The sequence below is a fragment of the Haliotis asinina genome, chromosome 16 (genome assembly GCF_037392515.1).
Source record: "Haliotis asinina isolate JCU_RB_2024 chromosome 16, JCU_Hal_asi_v2, whole genome shotgun sequence".
NCBI lineage: Eukaryota > Metazoa > Mollusca > Gastropoda > Lepetellida > Haliotidae > Haliotis > Haliotis asinina.
In genome coordinates, this window is record NC_090295.1 from 11,243,691 (window position 1) to 11,255,425 (window position 11,735).

The 11,735-nt window shown below is 38.0% G+C and overlaps 1 protein-coding gene and 1 long non-coding RNA gene across 2 annotated transcripts; both read right to left on the reverse strand.

The window, feature by feature from the left end:
- Positions 1-2,611: 2,611 nt before the first annotated feature.
- Positions 2,612-4,982, reverse strand: LOC137268598 (uncharacterized). Its single transcript, XM_067803169.1, has 4 exons — positions 4,162-4,982; positions 3,686-3,752; positions 3,376-3,544; positions 2,612-2,939 (listed from the first exon to the last, which is right to left on the reverse strand). Exons 1-4 carry the CDS (start codon positions 4,942-4,944, stop codon positions 2,810-2,812), a joined length of 1,149 nt encoding a protein of 382 aa, XP_067659270.1. The 5' UTR covers positions 4,945-4,982; the 3' UTR covers positions 2,612-2,809.
- A 111-nt stretch (positions 4,983-5,093) lies between these two features.
- On the reverse strand, positions 5,094-7,625 carry LOC137267511 (uncharacterized). Its single transcript, XR_010955005.1, has 3 exons — positions 7,552-7,625; positions 5,392-5,678; positions 5,094-5,159 (listed from the first exon to the last, which is right to left on the reverse strand). It is a non-coding gene; the product is annotated as an uncharacterized lncRNA (long non-coding RNA).
- Between the last annotated feature and the right edge of the window lie 4,110 nt (positions 7,626-11,735).

Below are 11,735 nucleotides of genomic sequence, written 5' to 3' on the forward strand. Positions count from 1 at the left end.
ATTTACAAAAGTCCGGATGAATGACTTTACTATACAAGCCGTTTACGTTCCAACACAACAGGCTTATTAGTTGCAGAGAATGTGATGCATCTGGGGTGCACGTGGAGCACGAGCTTTCTGATCGGGTGTCAATATCAATGTCGATATCAGTCACAGGGTCAAGGCCACTCTGCTATAGAGCACTGTGATTTAGGTCAGAATCGGCAAATCGGACTAGAGCCCCGGAACTATCTGGCATGAACTTAACATCATCTATAACTAGAAATTCGCCTTTGATATAGGCTGTTTTGCCCTGGTCCCTGGCTTGTTTAAGGTGGGGTATGAGTTGTTTTCTTCTGAGTCTCGTTTTTGGAGAGAAGTCTTCAGATACTCTGAAAGTGGTGCTACCTTTCAGTTCTGCCTTAGCTTTGGTAAGGACACTGAGTTTGTCGTCTCTGGAGACGAACTTCATCATGATAGGCGGATTTCCCCCCTGTTCACGCCTTGGGCCCAACCTGTGAACAGTGTCGAAAAGAATATCATCTCCGTTTTGTAGACACAATGTATCCTTCAAAAAGGAATAAACTTTTCTTTTAGATTCACTCGATTCTTCATACCGTCCTTCCATTTCCATTCCAAACAAAATCAAATTATTTCTTCTGGAGTAGTTTTCACTTTCATCAAGTTTAGCCTCTAAAGCAGTGATAGTGTTTGCCTGAGACATTACAATCTTCCTAAGATCTCTATTTTTGTTTTGAATTTGTTCCAACTGATTATTAAGTTTTGCACTGCTTTGGTCCACTATATTTTTCAGGGTCGTTGGCATTTCACTCATAGACGCTACACTGTAAAACTTTCCTGTAATTATTTACGGTAAACTACTGGCAGCTAGGCTGCCAAACTTTTACCGTAAAAAACACGGTATACCGTAAAAATAACAGCATTCTGTAATAGCATTTAAGATATAATATAACAGTAAACTAAGGTAGGACTTACCATACAATGTGCTGTGCACATTCCTGTATTTCTACTTAACTTTAGACTTTACTATCAGGGTTTGAACGGTGAACTAACTCAACCAACTGCAACCTAATGTCATCCAACCTCTGCGATAAGATGCTCTAATATATATCCATGTCAATAAAAAAAAGACTCAAACGAAGTTTGAAGAACATTTATTAAAAGAAGAAATAAATCTGAGTCCAAGCATTGTAAGTGACACCATATCACAACGATCAACAGCTGAAAATAACATCTTTGGGATTTATGTTGTTTGACATTAGTCAAATATAAAACGATATTATTGGAAAATGGCCCATTCATATGCTTTCATTTGATGAAAGATTGCAACAGCTCATTGCCGATATAGGTAAAGTGGAAAAGAAAAAAAAACATATTGCCAGTATAGCATCAGCAAAATCAACCTGATAATGTATTAACTGAAAACAAACAATATCTAAACAACTTCTGGAAAAAAACATATTTGGCGATCACTGAACACGAAATTATGCATTTCTCTTCCAGCAATTAACTCAATGAACACAATTCAAACAATATCTAAACATCTAGAAAGACATGTTTGGCTATCATTGAATTTGAAATTATGCATTTCTCTTCCAGCAGTTAACTCAATAACTTCAATTCAAACAATATGTAAAACACTTCTGGAAAGACATGTTTGGCTATCATTGAATTTGAAATTATGCATTTCTCTTCCAGCAATTAACTCAATGAACTTAATTCAAACAATATGTAAACCACTTCTGGAAAGACATGTTTGGCTATCACTGAACATGAAATTATGCATTTCTCCTCCGGCAATTAACTCAATAACCTCAATTCAAACAATATGTAAAACACTTCTGAAAGACATGTTTGACTATTATTGAATTTGAAATTATGCATTTCTCTTCTAGCAATTAACTCAGTGAACTTAATTTAAACAATATCTAAACAACTTCTGGAAAAAACACGTTTTACTATCATTGAAAACGAAATTAAGTACTTCTCTTCCAACAAATTACTCAGTGACCTCAATTCAAACAATATCTAAACAACCTCTGGAAAGACATGTTTGGCTATCACTGAACATGAAATTATGCATTTCTCTTCCATCAATTAACTCAATAACTTCAATTCAAACAATATCTAAACCGCTTCTGGAAAGACATGTTTGACTATCATTAAACTTGAAATTATGCATTTCTCTTCCAGCAATTAACTCAATGAACACAATTCAAACAATATCTAAACATCTCCTAGAAAGACATGTTTGGCTATCAATAGACACGGAATTATGCATTTCTATTCCAGCAATTAACTCAGTAACTTCAATTCAAACAATATCTAAACCGCTTCGGGAAAGACATGTTTGGCTATCATGGAACTTGAAATTATGCATTTCTCTTCCAGCAATTAACTCAGTGAACTCAATTTAAACAATATCTAAACAACTTCTGGAAAAAACACGTTTTACTATCATTGAAAACGAAATTAAGTACTTCTCTTCCAACAAATTACTCAGTGACCTCAATTCAAACAATATCTAAACAACCTCTGAAAAGACATGCTTGGCTATCACTGAACATGAAATTATGTATTTCTCTTCCATCAATTAACTCAATAACTTCAATTCAAACAATATCTAAACCGCTTCTGGAAAGACATGTTTGACTATCATTAAACTTGAAATTATGCATTTCTCTTCCAGCAATTAACTCAATGAACTTAATTCAAACAATATCTAAAAAACTCCTGGAAAAAACATGTTTGGCTGTCATTAATGCAAACCAATCATTACTTAGTATTGCAACTGCTAGACTTTGCCCTCTCATGCCTCGATCCATTCAAAATCGGCAAGTTCGTTGATGAGTTTGAGAACTTTCGCACTCATAACTGTCTTTTTTCTTTTTCCCTTGCAACCTTTTGATCCCTTGTCTGGATTAATGCGAACGAAGCATCTGGAAATGAAAGCAGTGACGTCATTGTTTCTGCGTTATCAAAGCTATTCACAATAGATACATAGGACTAAGTAAACTACATTTACAGTTTTCGGAAAAACAGAAAGTCTGCAATTTTCAGAAGCCGTTCATTTATCCTACAGCCATTTATCTTGATACTGGAGGGTTGGGCCAATGAGATATTGGTCACATATACCTTTAACAAGCAGACAGGACAAGGGTAACATCTGTTATCAGTGAATCTAAGCTTGAAGTCCCTGGTAAGTAGAACAGAGGCTTCTGAGGGGCATTGCTCTGAACCACAATTTACGTAAAAGGTGAATATGCAGAACTATTGCTCTTGCGTGAGTCTCTTTAACCGGATTCCATATAGTTTTATCCGTCTCTAGCTGGTTGCTGAATTCAAGAGTCTGTTTAAGATACACGTTTAATTTACCTCTGTATGAACTCAAGTGTGGCAGCAGACCCAGTCTGATATTCAATGTTAAACACATAGAAAGCAGCGAAGAGCATAGCAAATGCATCAATGAAGCTGTTAAGTCTTGGGCTGATTACCAAATGGTCACACATCACAGTGTAGTGCTGGCCAGCTAAAACTGAGTCACCTGAAAAAGATGCAAATGATATCATCAAGCAAGATGATATATATATTTTATATAGATCTAGCAATGTGACCTTCTTTCTGTAAATCCTTAGTACACAGTACTGGTAATCTGACAGATTGTTACTGACACCAAAGTACACACCATGGACGATCATCATGGGGTTCTCAGGAGTGTCCATTGCTTCAATAAACTCTGGTGTTGAGGTTACCTGTAAATTTAAAAATCAGGAATGTAGACATAACTGAATCATGTCATTCCTACAAAAAGACAGATTACAGTTATGGATTTGATAGTGTACTGTTTGAATATGTCGGGGACTGTGACCTACAATAGACATTTTGCATATAAGGCCAGTAAAGACACATTAACCTGTCAAAGCTATGATATCACAGACATATATTTTCCAATGACAGGGTCACAGGACATTACAGATATTTTGGCAATCCAGGAATGAAGCGTGAATTTCAAGGGGCAATGAAGTGACATGGAGAAACTCGTCTTCCCTAACAATTTTGTTGTTCTCCGTAAACTACTGACTGGGAAAAAACATGAACTAGCTGGGTATGAACACTTGTGTCAACCCGGTACAAAAAAGTAAATGCTTTTGTTTCACTTACATCAGCCACTAGAAACAGGGATTCCTGTTTCTCGCCCATGTACTCCATAATGCACAATAACACAGCCACCAGCCACGCTTTGACATTGTCATTTTGACTCTGTCTGATTGCTTCTTCAAATATATGCGAAGACTTGTGTGGCAGTTTATTTCTGAAAAATCTGTTCATTCTCGGAGCTTTAATCCTGTATGAATTGGCCAGTGCATCCTTCATGTTTATTCCAACAAGTTTTTCAAAGTGATTCAGCATTCCTACAGTGTGAAATAGAAATGGCCACTCAGCTTTTATGTTTGCCATGCTTGCGCCATTGTTGATCACGCTCCTGAGGAGGGGATATACAGTTTCCATCCCCTTTGCAATGACTTCTGCATCGACTTCTTTTGGATCACCCTCATTAAGTTTCAAAAGTTCTGCCTGAACATGTTTTATTTTGAGTTCATCCTCCTCTTCAACATGTGGCTCCCAGTTTATACAGCCATAGGAATCACTTCTTGGTGCAGAAATGCCCGTGTTTCTGCTTCTGTCGGCATCAGATGAGTCAGTATCAGCTTGCCGTCTTTTCAAATTATGTTTAGTTAAACAGAGTTTATCAACAGAGATTCCTCGATTGAGATTGTCATTTCGCGAGATTAACCTATTCAACAAAGATTCATACCCCGAACCCACAACATCGTCATCTATCCTGTCCTCAAGAGAATCTGGATATTTGGCCACGGCTCTTTGTGCAATGATAGACAACTGTCTTTTTGTGGCTTGCACAGTCACAGATCTGACCATATCCATTAAATGTCTAACCAATTTCCTTTTCAGTGTAGGTACGAGGCGCTGTTTCGATTCTAGATGCTTCATGACATCCCTTGTCATAGAACTCCAATTTAGGTCAAGTTTGAGTGGCCAGTTAGGGTCTCTATTTCTACCTTCAAACACAATAGGTGGAGGTGGTGAGAACGTACTGCTGGTACTAGGTGTTGAGCAATCACTTAGGTCACTTTCAGTTTCTGAAATACATAATAATGAAGAGAAGAAATCTCACTGTTTATTATGTTATCATTAATCGTATCAGTTTTACTTTAGAATCTAATTGTTAGGATACATCTGCATGATATCATATTCCCCTTCTGAAAGTTATGACAAATCATGTACAACTGCAGTTATTCAACATGCCATATTTCTATAAAGCAATTATTTCACAATGATTAGATTCTTACAAGGCATTATGAAACGTCTTACCTGCAGAGGTTAATAAAGGCAGTTTCAGCTGACACGCATGCTTCAATAATTTCCTGGCTACTATTGTTTTGAGGTGGTTTTGGCCTTCAGTTAAGTCTTTCTCTTGGACCAAAGATAAATCCTGCACAGACTCTACCCCAATCAACTTTAGTTTCTCAACAACATGTTCTGCAGTCTCCAGGTTTACAAATATCCTCATAATGTAGTCCTTTAAACACTTATCAGCGCAATCTGTGTGGTTAGAATCATCAGATGTACTAGCCATTGTGTCCGCGTAGCACTGTGCCCTTCAAAGAGAAATAGAAACTGCCTGAATAAAAGTACACAGACAATGGCCAGATATCTGCAAAGTCTGAAACTGGCAAACAGTTCAGCTCTTTGCATTCATTTTCATTTTCAAAGCCATGTAAACCCATTGTTGGCACGGGTATGGACTGAATAGACTTAAATACAATGAGGACTGTTTTTGCTCTAAGTAGAATGATCTCAACTTTACCAAGCATCAAACCTTTGTCATTCTCTTCAACTACTAAATAATTGCCAACTTTGTACTGTACACCTCTGTATACGAGTTGTAATGATGAAACCGTATTGGTTTCGTTAACATCATATTTTGAAACTGCCTTCAAGACTGACTGGCTATAGATACTAGGTGTCCTGTCCATATTCCTTAAGATATGCCTCCCTACATAACAATACGAGCTGCATATGATCTATATTGGAACGGCGATAAGCAGGAAAATTTCCAAGGGTATAATACACGCCAATCAATTTGTGTTTCTTTCTTGCTGATCCCAAGGGATTAACAACCTCAAAAGCATCCTGGTACAGCAAGATCTCAAAGCAGGCTTCTCCACTACTCAAGATGGGATGGTTTTTAAATAGAGATCCTTGATGAAGACTAGTTAAAACATCTTCATCATCAATCTGTTCAGACTTCTGACACAAGTTCATAGAATCTCTCTGATATCTATACAGTGCTAACAGACTTTCAATTACTGAAACATACTGAAATGTTTTCCGCAATTGTTTATTGCTATATCCAAGGAATATCTCTCGAGGTTCTACGAAAGGAAAGTGTTTCTTGTAGAAATGTGATCTGAACTTTTGTGATCTCAATGGTCCATTGTTACAGGCAGAAAATATGTCACTTGATTGAATTTCCTCTCTAACATTTCTAATAACATCATTATCTGTCCCACATAATCTTAACGTTTCTGTGACAGCATGTTTCACAAACTTTTGACTAAATTCATGCCATGAATTAAACTCTTCAATAATGCTTTGGATTGTTGAAACTGGAAGCAAATACTTGCTTTCTAATTTCAAATAAAATAATGCCAAGTTTCTCAAATATTGTTCATTCGTGATGGGGCCAAAGTGACTTCCTTCATCATTCCAATTTTGACTTTCAGATACATCAGTTTCATCTATATCTCTGTTTTGTAACGGAACTATGACGTCGAGATCATTATATTCACTGACAGCAATAGCTGTGGTGGCACCATGTTCCGAGTCAGTCAAAGTTCTTGAGAGATGTTCATCGCAATCTATAGTTTGGTAGGATTCTTCAACATCCTTTTCTGCTTGTTGGAGTAGGTGTACAGAGATATGGTGAATATCAGAGGTTTGGTGCTTGCGAGACAAATGTGAAGAAAATGATGACTTTTTATTGAAACGAAGGCCACAATTCTTAAACGGACACAATACTTCCTCATGTAGAGACAGGTGTTCTCTTAAATGTGATAAATGCTTACTTATAGACTGTCAAAGTGGCTTCCACACCATTCAATACTACATTTCAAACATGTTCTGACCCGAGTAGATTTTGACCTACACACGTGTAATTGTCCATGATCTCTCAGTGTATGAGATTTGAATGCAGAGTAAGTATGAAAGGCCCTTTCACACGTGACGAAACAGCATGGAAACTGTATATTTGGAACATTTAGGTGAAGCTGGTAATGGTCAACATAGTGCCTAAGCGTGGACGTTTCAAAACTACAACATTTGCAACCAAACATAACCTTCGTGCACAACTGCGAAAACTCGAAGAGACGGACAACGTATATTCCCTGGCAAAGACATGAGACTATACTACAAATCAGTACAGCAGAAACCAACATACTATTCCTCAGATAATTATATCATATTCCATACCAGTAACCTGTGATATAGCAGTTGACATGCGGTTGTCAGATGTCTTGTCAGCCTGTCCCAAACCTCAAACAATGGCGGCATTCAAGAAAAACGATCCCACAATACATCTGTTTACGGTACGAACGTAATATTGACGGCACTTTACCGTATTTAGATATTACGGTGGAGCGCTGTTAAAATAATACAGCGAACTACCGTATATTTTACGGTGAGGGTTTACAGTATACAATATATTGTCTTATTCAATGCATCAAATTGGCCAGTCAGTGTTCTCATAGACTCACTCATACTGGTCTCCGCCTCGATGTCCGGCTGGGATCCCCTCCCCCTTGTGCTGGGTCCGGGTCCCGGGTTGGGCTCGATGTCACCCGACAACAGAAGCTGCCATCTTGCGTCAAATGTAAACATTGTAGAATCCGTGCAACTCCTGTCACACGTGCGCACGTTTGAAAATTCTTGACAATAATTAAAATTGTTTGTGCAGAGCAAATGAGAGAAAATATGTCTGAGGTTCACACTATGCATCATTATACTGTGACTCATCAACATGATGACAGTTAAAGTGACACCAACTGCATACAGCCTGTAGGCGACGTCCATACCTGGGGTCCATGTTGTCTCCGCCATGTACTTGCTAACATGTTCAATTTGTCTGTGACCCATGGGCATCTTATAACACCCAGTTCTGCACCTCCAACTGTCCACGTCGATCCCCATTCTTCATTTAACGTGTTGTGCCCAAGAAAAAGGCACTACAAAGACTTGACTAAGAAAGAAGCGCGTATTTTCCTCTCCCGCGATGTCGTCGCCGTGTCTACCTTCTCAGGGGCAGGTAACCAACAATGAAATTATTCTGATATACATATGAACTATTCATTGATACATTGTGGTACATGCTATCAAATATAACAAATAGGAATTCACCACGGAGAAGTGAAACGAAAAACTAAACTAAAGGGCAAAAGAAACAATACCAAGTCGATATCACTGGTAATACAAAACGACAAGCCACCATATGTAAAGGAAAGTTAAGTGCATGGGCATGTGTACGCACACACATGCATGTTGCCCATACACCTGTTATCAAAATTCTTTTTGTTTTACACAATGGGGGCTTGTCGTTTTGTAAGTTGAGCCGACGTAGAGCCAATGTAGGGCTGATACAGGTCTACTGAAGTTTGCCCATGTTTATGTTCTAATTACTTGGGTTTAGTATGTTCCTTTTTCACTGTTTATTATTTAATGCCGCATTTAGCGATATTCGAGCCGTATGGCTATAGTTTGTAAATAACCAGACCAGACAATGCAGTGATCAAGAGCATGAGCATCTGTATACACATTTGGGATACAATAACGGGTATCAAGGTAGTTATAAAGTAGGCAGGGAAATATAGTCAATACATTTATTTCATCTTCTCATGCGAGAACCAATTGAATACACACAATATACAACAATCGATGTAACAATAAACCCAGTGACATGAGATTCACGGGGTGCTTTCCACAAGCCTCAAATTAACCCCCAAAGTGAACAAACTGCACTATCGCTTGATGGATTTCCGTTCAGCGAACGCTTCAGCCAAATGCAGTCGCTGTGACATACCACCTAACTCAAAATACTCTCTTGGATAGGCTATCCGAGGAATATAGAGCACTGCAAGCTAATAAACAAAACTGCATGACTTTATGAATGTTCAACAGGAAGCAAGGTTGAGATTTTCGGCTTTGACAACGGCGTGGGTCATTGCATCGTTATTCATAAACACCACCTGACGTGGGGAATGTTCGCTGGACACGTGCCCTTTCTGTGCTGGTATATCTGAGAACGTAATTTCATATGTTCAAGTTTTGGAAATATATGAACCTTCCAGAGCATGAAGCTAACACCTCTCCTCTATGTCGACCCAGACGACATCCCGGGGTGTGAGAGGTGACTGATTTAGATAACCTGATTGTCGTCAGTTCTCGTTTTCTTCACCATCTTAGACACGGTGACAAGCTACTTACTGATAACACTGACATGTACAAAACGTTTGGCGAGACAGGAGATTTGGATATTGTTCACGGGGAAGACTGTAATGAAGTGTAAGTGTTTTCCCCTCTAGGAGTTACATACGACTCTAAGCACAGAGTACTATAACCAGTACACATAACGCAGTATACCAACTTATGAAGCATTTTAGACCTATTTTTTAAGAAAACTCTGATCAAATATTAGATTGTTGCTTCAGTGTGAGTTCAGGAACCACTGACACGAAGCGACCATAGCTCCAGAACTTTGTCAAATACTTATGTCCGTAGCGCTGAGATCGCTTTGTACACGTGGACCCTTGGGAGGTGTCACAACATTAGGTCATACTATAGCGAGTGCGTGCAGGTGTTTATGCGAGGCGTGACACCAGGCCTTACGATTGTATCCACTTGAGGAATCTAACCCGGGTCTTCGAGTGACGAGCGAACGCTTTAACACTTACATCAGTGAAACCATAAGAGACTACTGAAGATGTATTCTACTTTTTACTATTTGGGTTACAGCTTGACATGTAAATCAACATATCTAGTCATGATACTGGTATATATATGTCAAAGAGACGAAAGGTGTAATTACACAAAATGTTAAATAGAAATATAATCCTGTTCAAGTCGAACGACCACAATTCTATCCGTAAACTTGTGTTCAAAGTAAACAAATGGTTATGCAAAAATCGATACAGTATTATTCCGTAAGGACGTCACACTGTGCCTAAGGTTTGAAATCAAATGTATTTGTATCTTTTGTCCCAGAATATTGTTGCAATTCGCCAGCTGCGCCTATGCTTAACTGTGATGTTGTAACATTGTGGCACAAATGCATTAGGCTGTGTTCCAGTGGCCGCAGAGGTTGTACTTGCCTCATATTGTTACGGGTTTGTAAGTCTTCAGTGCAGTGTAGTTTACATTGCGGAATTACGGAAATGTACAGATTATTTTTATGCTGTCATTTCTAATTTTCAGGAATACTATCATGTGACATTCTTAAGGGGGGTTTCAGGGGCGCTTGCACCCCTTTAAAAGTAGTCAAAAGAAATTTAAAATTACAATGTGTGACGAAAGTGATTTTTCTTGGGTTTCTCAGTCTTTCCTTTCCTTTTGCGGATGTTATTGAACCAAGCACTACACACGTCAAAATCATGCGCTGTGAGTTTGGTGCAAATGAAAAGTGCGTTATAGGGCTTAGTAAGGCCTTCGGGAATTAAAAATGATCACTGAACCCGGAATAATACAAGTCAACCTTCTGAAGAGTCTAAATCTGGGGATGCCAAATTACAGAAAAACAATCTTGAATGATGCCATCATCTTTTATTCCTAACGAATAACAATACTTTTCACTTTGTAAGTGCAAAATATGCAACCTTAACAAGAAGTAATTAAACTTTAATTAGCAAGTAAGGAAAGTTACCAATTTGTTTTTGGATTTAAATATTTCAAAACAAGCTTATTTCATTAATCTTGGTGTTCAATATCAAATGTGCTGTATATGAAGACTTTATACTCTCGATTTTGTAAAAATAAAAGATTCAATAAATACTTGCTAAGCTGAATCACTGGGTTTTCTTGAGTAAAATAAATTGTTTCTTGAAATACAGCAAAGTGTGTCATATTTTAGCAAAAGATTTTTGGTGTCTTTTAGGGTTGTGAATGCAATTCTTCAAATCATATGCCCCTTATCGAAAGTGTACATTCTGCAAAAATGTAACTTTGTTTGATTTGCATATTTGATTGGGTAAGGGTGCAGGACATGAATGGTATCGGTTTTGACGGGGTTGGTAACAGATTGGACATTATTTATTTTGTGGTTTCAAGAAATGTTAAATCTAACCTCATGTATAGTGCAAACACTGAAACAGCTGGTAACCAACATAACTGGTAAAAAAAGATAGGAAACGTTAAGAAAAATCCGTTTCATGGAAAAAAGATTTGCAATCATCAAAATGCAATAACGCTTGTTGACAAATGTGTGAACAGGTTTGACATACATGGTAGCAGTTTTGACATATGAGCTGAAAGATAACGAATATTTCCTGAAAATGTTTTTGGAAGACTAGTAATGGTAAAAGATGCATTGCAAAATTAAGATAAAAGTACCCTATTATCTACGGGTATGGTCGCCTCAAGAGGTCCTGAAAACCGTTGCCGCCACTGAC